We start from the raw sequence: 11,147 nt of genomic DNA, 5'->3' as shown, positions 1-11,147 counted from the left end.
TTATGCTAAGCAAAATAAGCCAGTCGGAGAAAGATAAATATCACATGATCTCACTCATATGTGGGATATAATGATCAACATAATCTGATGAACAAGAATAAATCCAGAGACAAATGGCAGGGGAGGGGGGTGGTTAGAAAGCAACCAAAGGACTTGTATGCATGCATATTAGCATAATCAATGGACACAGACACTGGGGCGGTGGGGGCTGGAGGGGGAGGGTCAAGCAGGGAAAAAAGAGACATATGTAAAACTTTAGACAATAAATAAAATTTAAAAATGCAAAGAAATGCCATATGAATGACAGTGATGTTACATTTTGGGGAGGGATGAGGGAGAGCATAACCAGCAATGGAGAATAGTAAATGCCCCTTGAATGGAGTGTGTGGTTTTATTGTACTTTGGGTAATGAATTACCTTGATTAGTATGCACTAAGAAGCAAAATGAAGGAGGAAAACATATTCCAGTTTTGGAATGGATTATTTGTATAATTTCATTGATCTTTTTACCTTCACACACACTTTTCCCCCCCTTTAATTTAAATACCTCTTAGAACTGAGATAGTAATACCAAACTAAGGGTAAGAATCAGTAAAAGTAGTTGCGAAGTGTAAATACATATATTTAAATTGACAGGCAATGAACTCAATGGAGGAAGCAATTTTAAAATAATGATTAATAATGCATATGCTTTGCTTTTAATATAATTTTATTATATATGTTATTTTACTCATTCAAATGAACATTATAATGCATTTTATTCCTTGAGCACACGTTCAGTTATGCCACCGAGAGACGGTTCAGAAATAAAATGGTAGAGGGCTGTTCTCACCAGGGCCAAAGGGCTACGGAAATGTCAGAGTAAGCAGGTTTCTGCACATAAATAATAGCGCGTTAGTTATGCATGCCAGCTTCCTGTATGTCAATTCCTCACCAAGAAACATAGCTTACATTTTGCAATTCAGCTGAACAGGTTGAAAGAGACTCTAAGTTAGAGCTTAGCTACTACATCTTTCCTCCGACAGAGTGGGTGGACTGCAGGAGCACCGGGCCTGCCTTCAGGATTCCTGGTGGTTCGGCTTTCTTGGCAAATACGTCTGATCCTTCCCACCGAGAAAGATTTGTTCCCAGGAGGGCAAGCCCAAGCGCCAATGTAGTGAAAAATGCCTGCTTTATTCAAGATAATTTCCAGAGGTGGAGATAAATTGGGTGGGTGTGAACATATTTGCCCTGGATTCCATTCCAGCCAGATGACTCAGAATTCATAAGGTTGGTGTCTCAGCCACACACAAGTGATTTCCAGGCGATTCTAAATATTTTAATCCCGATGTTCTGATTAATTGAGCACCGGATATCATACCTGGAAGCTACGCTGCTTCCTACCTGCCCTCCAGCTTCGGAGCTGGTGGAGGGTGGAGGTGGAGAAGGAGAGGTCAAGAATCTCACCTGCTTGCTCTTTAACAGGACAGAGCAAAGCAGACAAAACACGAAGGAGAAAGATGAGGGCCGGAGGCAGGGATGCTGTTTGTTTTTTCAGCTTGTTGATAAAATATTTGCAAAGATCAAAAGCGGGAGATACTGAAGCTGAGCTGCACTGTACAAAGCTTCCAGCCAAATGCAGCTAACAGAGGATAAAATTTTGGCAACATAGTTGAGCATACTGTACTAAGTACCATAGCTAATACATATGTGTTGGTTTATTTTTGTTCTGTCTTTTATCCAATTTGGGCATAGGATCTCTAAGGGAAGCTTATTATTTTTTAAAAATAGTGTGATTCCTAATTGTACAATCATTTGGGCTATTTCTTGGAAAAGATGAAGAAAGCTGAAGTTATCCAGTTCTAGAAAATGAGAAGAAATTAAGTTTGCTTTTTACTAGTCATTGCCTCCTTCCTTCCCCCCCCCCCCCCCCCCCCCCCACACACACACACACACACACACACTTGCTGTGGTTCTGGGAGGGGAGAGTCCGTGTGATCTAACTGTAAATGATTGGGATTTGATAAGCTGGTTAATGATTACCCACTGGGCAGGAGGGTTTTCCAGGCTTATTCAGACCCAAACTATTTCAGCACAGGACACAATAACAGCCAAAGTGCTTTCAAAGAGCCTGATAATTGGGGGGATTTCCTCTTCTTTAATTGGATGCAAAGCCTAGTAATACTTTATGTAGAAAAGACACTTAAAAAGTGAATTGCCTTCATGTACCTGTCCCTTTATTTCCTTTGCAGGAAACGTTATTGTTCTTAACTTTTAGAACGGAGAGAACGGCTAATGAGGAGACAACTTTGTTTAAACTAAACATGTGCGGTTCTGAAATGTTTATTTTTGACCTTCTACTTAATTTTTTAAAATTGTTATCTTCCTCTTAGTGATTCGTTGTAATACACATTTTTCATAAGGTACCTTAGGCTTAGAAAACATATTTTAGTATTTCCTATTAATGCAGAAAGGCAGTTTTCTAAGCTTTTTGTTCCCTTCTTTAGGATTTAAAAAACCAAACTAGTTTTGTAAAGCTCTTTTCCCAAAGTTCTAAAAAATTAAATGTGTTTTATAGTATTTTGTTTTGTTTTTCACAAGACATAGGAATGATTTGAAGTTTAAAATAAGGTGGTTTGGGGGGAATCCAAGGTGTCAGAGGAGTAGGTGGATGTTACTCTCACCTTCTCCTAGGACCAAGTCAGAATGACAACTAAGTTATAGAAGAATCAACCTGAATAACCACTGAAGACGAGCTGAACAGAAGCATTACCATTAAGAACATATGGAAGAAGCCATGTCAAGACTGGCAGGAAGGGTGGAGATGAGAAAAAGGCTGGCCTAGCACCCACATGTAGTTAGTGAGGGTCTGGAGGGATATCCCAGCTGCAAAGGTTCCCCTTGAGGAGCCTGGGATTTCAACCCCCTGCTGGGCTCCCCAGCCAGCAACACCAGCCCCCGGAAGAGGAGCTCACATACCATCTGGCTGTGAAAATCAGCGGGGATCCTGCCCACCAGGGAGAGAGAGGAGTCTGCCAGAGACCCAGGTGCCCTCCTAAAGGGCCAGCACAGAAAATTGTGTTCCCGGGCACTCACCCTAAAGGACAGTGACTCAGAACAGACTGGAGTCATACAGGGAGAGATTGGGTGGCATGGCTTTGAGAGAGGCCTAGAGGGACAGCACCATTGCCCCTGTGCTGAGTCCCTCTCCCAAGCTGCCCACAGATGGCCATCTTCCTGGGTTCAGGCACTCGCCTCTACATTGAGTCGGCCTCAGAGATCCACAGACCCCATCCCACACCCTGTGGCTGGCTCTGCCAAGCTTGTGATCTGTCGAGGCATCAACTAGCCATGGGAAGCCTGGGCAGTCTTTTTTGATGTTGTTAATCTTCACCTGAGGATATTTTTTTCCATTGATGTTTAGAAAGAGTGGAAGGGAGAGGGGGAGAGAGAGAAAACATAGGTGTGAGAGAGACAAATGGATTGGTTGCTTCCTACATGCACATGAAATCCCAGGCTGACCAGGGCCCTTGATTGGGAATCGAATCCGAGACAACTTTGATCTTTGGGCCAGCGTCCATTGCAGCCTTTCTTGGAAGGCTCTTGATGAGGACCAGGCAGACTCAGGGGGTGACAGAGATGCACAGGGAGAGACTGAGTTGTGTGGCTCTAGAGCAAGGGCCATTCTCCACCCTCCCCCGCCCCCCCCCACTCCGTGCACCACAACTGGGCACCACGGTGGCTGTGCAGCACCATCCCTCCACATGGCCACATCTCAGTCTGTTTTAGCCTAATGCCGTGGTCGGCAAACTGCGGCTCGCGAGCCACATGCGGCTCTTTGGCCCCTTGAGTGTGGCTCTTCTACAAAATACCACGGCCTGGGTGAGTCTATTTTGAAGAAGTGGCGTTAGAAGAAGTTTAAGTTTAAAAAATTTGGCTCTCAAAAGAAATTTCAATCGTTGTACTGTTGATATCTGGCTCTGTTGACTAATGAGTTTGCCGACCACTGGCCTAATAAATACTACTGGCCTCACCTTGACGACTCCCTGGGGCCCCTCTCCGCCACAAAGGTCTGTAGGCACCAGGAGGATGGCGCTGGCCTTGGGGCACCCTGAGACTTCTCCTGAGAGGCCGTAGACCCAACACTGGAGCTGGATTTGAATCGTATCAACTCTGTGAACACCACTCACCCATACCTGGTGACTCCCTGAGAACCTACCTCACACACTGGCATACCACCAGGGACTCTTCCAGCGGTTCTGTTGGTAGCCTGAAGTATTCTATTTGGGATAAAATTGGGTACATTTGTGTATGTAATGGGATGAAACAGGTTCTGTCTGGATGCTTCTGTTGATCTCAAGTTATTGTTAAGCCTGCTTTCAACTGGGAATGGATGTCATCTAATTTGGCTTCTTTCTATCTTTTATAAAGTATGTCCTTATTCCTTAAATATCACAATCAATTTGCCCGTCTAAAGTCAGGAAAGAGACATTGACATTAACCACTCATTTGTGTGCCAGTCAGATCCCAGCCAGTGGGTCTTAGTGGTTGAGCATTGATCTATGAACCAGGAGGTTACAGTTCGATTCCCAGTCAGGGCACTGGGTTGTGGGCTCGATCCCCAGTGAGGGGGGCATGTAGGAGGCAGCCGATTAATAACTCTCATCATTGATGTTTTTTAAAAAAATATATTTTATTGATTTTTTACAGAGAGGAAGGGAGAGGGATAGAGAGCTAGAAACATCAATGAGAGAGAAACATCGACCAGCTGCCTCCTGCACACCCCCTACCGGGGATGTGCCCGCAACCAATGTACATGCCCTTTGACTGGAATCGAACCTGGGACCCTTCAGTCCGCAGACCGACGCTCTATCCACTGAGCCAAACCAGTTTTGGCTCTCACCATTGATGTTTCTATTGCTTTCTCCCTCTCCCTTCTTCTCTGAAAACAATAAAAATGTTAAACAAACAACCTAGAGTTCAGAATTATCATTCTGTACCGGCCATTGAATTAGTTCTCTTACAATTATGGGCAATTGACCAGAAATCCACAATGTAAACAGAATTTAGGAGGACTATTAAAGATAATAAATGGTCCTCCCTCTCCTTTAGTAAAACTATTCATATTAATTCATAATAATTGAGGCTTATTTAAAAAATTATTTACCACATTATTTATCAAAAAATTAAGTTAGACCCTTACCTTATATCACATAACAACAACAACAAAAAAAAATCCAGTGAAATAACTCCCTGGCTGAATAGCTCAGTTGGTTAGAGCATTGTCCCGATAGGCCAAGCTTGTAGGTTTGATCTCTGGTCAGGACACATATGCGTCAACCAATGAATGCATAGGTAAGTGGAACAACAAATTGTAGTTTCTCTCTCTCTCTCCCTTCCTTTCTTTCTCTAAAAAATCATTTAAAAAAACTCTTAATTATGTACTTTTAAGAACTTAACTAAAGATTAATCAAAGACTGAAACATAAGACTTAAAACTATAACACTATGTTTTTTATTACATCAAACTAAAAAGCTTCTCTACAGCAAAAGAAACCATCAACAAAATGAAAAGGGAGCCCACTGTATGGGAGAACATACTCACCAATGATACATCTGATAGGGGATTAATCTCCAAAATATATAAAGAACTTATATAACTCAACACCAGGAAGACAAACAATCCAATTAAAAAATGGGCAAAGAACCTTATGAGTTAGACACTTCTCCAAAGAGGACACAGAGATGGCCAGTAGATATGTGAAAAAATGCTCAACATCTTACCTTATAATAGACAAATATGCAAATTGACCGCACCTTCGCTACGCCCAAGCCACGCCCACCAACCAAGCCACGCCCACCAACCACGCCCACCAGAAAACCTTTGCAGGGACGTTGGGGTGTGGCGGAGCCCAAGGCTTTCCCGGCCTTGGGCACCAGTGGGGAGCCTGCACGGATCACAGGAAACCACTGGGGGTCGGCTCCTGCAATTGGGTTGCAGGGATGTTGGGTGCAGCCGAGCCCAAGGCCACCGCCAGGGGCCAAGCCCCGACCCTGAAAGAAGGCAGAAGGCGGTGGCCACAGCCAAGGCCTGGGTCCCCGGTGCCGGCAGAAAACTGGTGCAGCAGCCAGGTGAATGAAGGTCTATTGCACGAATCTTCGTGCAAACGGGCTACTAGTCACTAATAATCAGAGAGATACAAATTAGAAGTACAATGAGGCAGCACCTCACACCTGCCAGAATGAATGAATAAATAAATAAATCAACAAACAACAAGTACTGGAGAGGATGCAGAGAAAAAGGAACCCTGGCACACTGCTGATGGGAATGCAGACTGGTGCAGCCACTGTGGAAAATGGTATGGAGTTTCCTCAAAAAATTAAAAATAAACTGCTTTTGACCCAGTGATAACACTTCTAGGAATATATCCTAAGAATCCCAAAATACCAATCAGAAAATATATATACACTTCTATCTTCATAGAAGCTAATTTATAATAATCAAGATCTGGAAACAGCCCAAGTGCCCATCAGCAGTTGAGTGGATAAAAAAGCTGTGGTATACCTGCCAGGCATGGCTCAGTGGTTGAGCATCAACCTATGAACCAGGAGGTCACAGTTCAATTCCGGGTTAAGTGACATACCTGGGTTGAGGGCTCAATCCCCAGTAAGGGGCATGCAAGAGGCAGCGGATGGATTATTATCTCTCATACTTGATGTTTCTATCTCTCTCTCCTTCCTTTCTGAAATCAATAAAAAATACACATATATTTATATATATATATATTTATATTTTTTAAAAAGCTGTGGTATGTTTACACAATGGAATACTATTTGACTATAAAAAAGAAGAAACTCTTACCCTTTACAATGGCATGAATGGACTTGGAGATTGTTATGCTAAGTGAAATAAGACAGCCAGAGAAAGACAGATACCATATGATCTCACTAATATGTGGAATCTAATGAACAACATAAACTGACGAACAAAATAGGTCCAAAGACACGGAAGCATGGAACAGCCTGACAGATCTTAGAAGGGAGGGGGACAGGAGGTACTGGATTAAAGAAGGTGAAGAGGTTAGCCAAAGAACATATATACATAGCCCACGGACACAGACAGCAGTGTGGGCAGGCCAGGGTGGGGCAAGGGCTGGGTGGAGGTGGGCAAAAGAGTGGTGGTGGAAATCTGTAATAGTGTCAACAATAACCAAAAAGAATATGTGGTTTACTTGGGAAACTAAGAAATATTAGTAAGTGGGGAAGAGAGGCAAGGAAGCTTGGCAGGCCTGGCTCAGTGGTTGAGCATCGACCTATGAACCAGAAGGTCACAGTTCGATTCCTGGTCAGGGCACGTGCTGGGTTGTGAGCTCGATCCCCAGCGTGGGGTGTGTAGGAGGCAGCTGACAAAGATTCTCTCTCACCATTGATGTTTCTACCTCTCTCTCCCTTCTTCTCTGAAATAAGTAAAAAATTATATTAAGAAAAGAGAGAGGCAAGGAAGAAAAAGCAATCCAGATGATTTGTGTTATCGATACAGTAACCGCTATGAACAACTGAGACTTAATCCAGCTGGGGACTTGGGATCCAGTATAACACAAACTTCAGAGCCAACTCCCTGATGAAGTGAAGCAATGGAATATTGTTCTACCAGTTTCCATCAGTCATTTTTAAGGTCTGCTCCCTAGATGTCTATGTGAGCCAGGTGCAGCAGAGTGAGCTCCCGTGTCTAGATAAAGTCCTTGGGCAAAGGGACCCTAATGCTGGCAGCCAGACATAGTGAAGGCTGAGGCACTGACAGTATCTGCCTCAATGTATTTAATTCAGACTTTTATTACTAATTCAAATGGGATTACATTAATTCATTTGAATTGGAAGAGGTTTCTTTATTAGGAAGGTGTTTAATAACATACTTTAGGACTTACTGGATGGGAAGCATTTACCAGGCACCCCATCAGTCCCTGTAACTCTGTCTTTGAACTGTCTACATCCTTAGCGTCAGTCCAAGTCTTCGCTTCCCAATTTGCTCCTCATCCCCTGCTCAAGTACGGAAGAGCACACAACAGTCTTCTAAAGAAGGAAAACTTGGGTGAAAAATCGCAGTGTTCTTCTGAATGCTATTAAATCTCATGTAGTTATTTTTATATCCGAAAATGTCCATATGTATCTCCAGCTCTTCCTGTGGGAGGAAGGGGAGGCAAAGATAGTGAAAAAAATCTCTTGGAGAACAAAGCTAAGTTGTCTAGAGAATGGTCAAAGCTTAATTTCATTTATGTTTCAATGAACACGAGGGACAACGCTCCTTGTGAGACTTTGTGTGTGTGTGTGTGTGGAATTGTTTGCAACTTTGCAACTTTCTCTCTTTGCTGTTTCCATCCTTTTCCTGTTTCCTGTTATATTTAACAGTAAAACCAAACCTCACTAAACAAAAAGTCCTTGGAAAACCTTCAAAAGGTTATGTGATTTCAAGGTGGTTATGGGTCAAAAAATTTTTTCTGGTGTGTGGGACGCTGGCAGGATTAGAATCCTCGTGGAGACACCACTGAAGATGGGCCGATGGTCCCGTCCTAATGAGGTGGGATGCATGAAGGAGCCACAACATCCACAGTAAGTGGCCTCGCTGGCTTAAAGCTGAAGAAATCCTTGCTGTCTGAGAAAGTGGGGAGACAAGAAGTCTCTTGGGATATTAAGTTGAAATCAAAACCTGGAAACACTTTTAAATGTGAGAGCTGGGTTCTGAGATGCTGACAGTAAATGTACAGTTTAAATAGGTTTTGTCTGAAGATCTAATGTCTTACCATTTCTCCCTTTGGGGGCCAAACCCATTTCTTTAAAAAAATATATATTTTATTTATTTATTTACTTATTTTTACAGAGTTAGAAACATCGATGAGAGAGAAACATCGATCAGCTGCGTCCTGCACACCCCTACTGGGGATGTGCCTGCAACCAAGGTACATGCCCTTGACTGGAATCAAACCTGGGACCCTTCAGTCTGCAGGCCGACGCTCTATCCACTGAGCCAAACCGGTTAGGGCCAAACCCATTTGTAAAAATATATATTTTTATTGATTTCAGAGAGGAAGGGAGACAGAAACATCAATGATGAGAGAGAATCAGTGATCGCTGCCTCCTGCACGCCCTCCACTGGGGATCGAGCCAGTAACCTGGGCATGTGCCCTGACCGGAAATTGAACCGCGACCTCCTGGTTCATAGGTCGATGCTCAACCACTGAGCCACACTGGTCAGGCCCAAACCCATTTTTATGTAAAGGAATTCCTCAGCTGGAAGAGTTAGTGAGAGGAGACATGAATGTTACCCATTGAGGAAATTTTGCTTTTCAGTTACCTGCCCGGCTTGTATTCTTAGATTTATACATGAATAAATGTATACCTGCCCTTCCTGCGGCATGAATACTTGGCTTAGAAGGATACTGTATGAGCTGTTAAGCCATGAAAAGACGTGGAGGAAACTTAAATGCATATTACTAAGTGCAAGAAGCCAACCTGGAAAGGCTACAGACTGTATGATTCCAAATATGATATTCTGGAAAAGGCAAAACTATGGAGACAGTAAAGCGATCAGTGGTTGCCAAGGGTTTGGGGTGGGAGTGGGAAGGGATGAATAGGCAGAACACAGGGATTTTTAGGGCAGTGAGACTACTGTATGTATTATAATAGTATATATACGTCATTATACATTTGTCCAAATCCATAGAATGTTCAACACCAAGAGTGAACCCTAATGTAAGTAGGGACTTTGGGTGATAATGATGTTCCAATATAGATTCACCAGTTTTAACAGACATCATTCTGAGGGGGGATGTTGGTAACAGGCAAGGCAGTGCATGCGTAGGGACACAGGTTATATGGGAAATCTATCTACCTCTGCTCAATACTGCTGTGAACCTAAAATTGCTTTAAAAATTAAAGTAGGGCGCCATCCCGGGAGGGCAGTCCCGGAGCGGGCGGCTCCTCCGGGTTGACCCGAGAGCATTGGGATGCTGTGTATGAGCGAGAACTGCACACTTTCCAAGAATATGGAGACACAGAAGAAATCTGGTTTGGGGAGGAGAGTATGAATCGACTCGTAAGGTGGATGCAGAAACACAAGATTCCACTGGATGCTTCGGTGCTTGATATTGGAACCGGAAATGGTGCTCTCCTGGTTGAACTTGCAAAGCTCGGTTTCTCTAATATTACTGGCATTGATTACTCGCCTTCTGCAATACAGCTTTCAGGAAGTATTATAGAGAAAGAAGGGTTATCTAACATTACGTTGAAGGTAGAAGACTTCCTGAATCTTCCCACAGAGCTGTCTGACTTTCACGTCTGTATTGACAAAGGGACTTTTGATGCTATCAGCCTGAATCCTGACAGTGCAGTTGAGAAGAGGAAGCAATATGTGAACTCTCTCTCCAGGGTGTTGAAAGTGAAAGGCTTTTTTCTAATAACCTCCTGTAATTGGACCAAGGAAGAGCTGCTGAACGAGTTCCAGTTCCATGAAGGATTTGAACTTTTCGAAGTGTGGCCAACACCCACGTTCAGCTTTGGAGGCCGGTCTGGAAACAGTGTGGCTGCATTGGTTTTCCAAAAAACGTGAGGTTTTTCGCTGGACAAACTCAGAGCGCTTTTAAAGAAACCCCACATCAAAGTAAAAGCGGCAGAAAATGCAGGTGCAGCTAACTGCTCAGTGAGTACACAGGATGCACATGGTGCGCGGACACAGGGTCCTGGGTGTGCGGGCGGCAGGCCTGAGGCCAGCCAGGAGTAATTCCAAATGTTCTTTGTATTAGCAATGTAAATATTTTTCTTCTTGATTAAAAACACTTTCTTGTACCTGCTGAACAGTTGACAACTTTAAAGCAGTAAATGGATTCACAGAAAATAAATAAATAAATAAATATAATAAAAAAAAAAAAATTAAAGTATATATATTTTAAAATGTGGCTTGGCCAGCGTGGCTCAGTGGATTGAGCATCTTTCAATGCACCAAGAGGTTGCTTGTTTGATTTCCCACCAGGGCATATGCCCTGTTGGGGGCTCAATCCCCAGTAGGAGGTATGCAGGAGGCAGCCCATCAATGTTTCTCTATTATCGATGTTTCTATCTTCTCTCCCTTTCCCTTCCTCTCTCTCTAAAAAAAATCAATAAAAACATATATATATT

The 11,147-nt window shown here is 43.2% G+C and overlaps 1 protein-coding gene across 1 annotated transcript; it reads left to right on the top strand.

Annotated features, from left to right (window-relative positions):
• Positions 1-8,526: 8,526 nt before the first annotated feature.
• Positions 8,527-10,581, top strand: LOC103296668 (EEF1A lysine methyltransferase 2-like). Its single transcript, XM_054722332.1, has 2 exons — positions 8,527-8,585; positions 9,915-10,581. Exons 1-2 carry the CDS (start codon positions 8,527-8,529, stop codon positions 10,579-10,581), a joined length of 726 nt encoding a protein of 241 aa, XP_054578307.1.
• The last annotated feature ends 566 nt before the right edge of the window (positions 10,582-11,147 follow it).

The sequence above is a fragment of the Eptesicus fuscus genome, chromosome 10 (assembly GCF_027574615.1).
Source record: "Eptesicus fuscus isolate TK198812 chromosome 10, DD_ASM_mEF_20220401, whole genome shotgun sequence".
Lineage (NCBI taxonomy): Eukaryota > Metazoa > Chordata > Mammalia > Chiroptera > Vespertilionidae > Eptesicus > Eptesicus fuscus.
This window is presented reverse-complemented; position numbering and strand designations above follow the sequence as displayed.

Excerpts from the sequence above, each read along its gene's own strand:
- LOC103296668 (XM_054722332.1), top strand. The coding sequence starts at position 8,527 with ATGGGCCGATGGTCCCGTCCTAATGAGGTGGGATGCATGAAGGAGCCA. Across the intron at positions 8,586-9,914 it reads AAGGAGCCACAACATCCACA|GGCGCCATCCCGGGAGGGCA; the intron begins GTAAGTGGCCTC and ends AAATTAAAGTAG.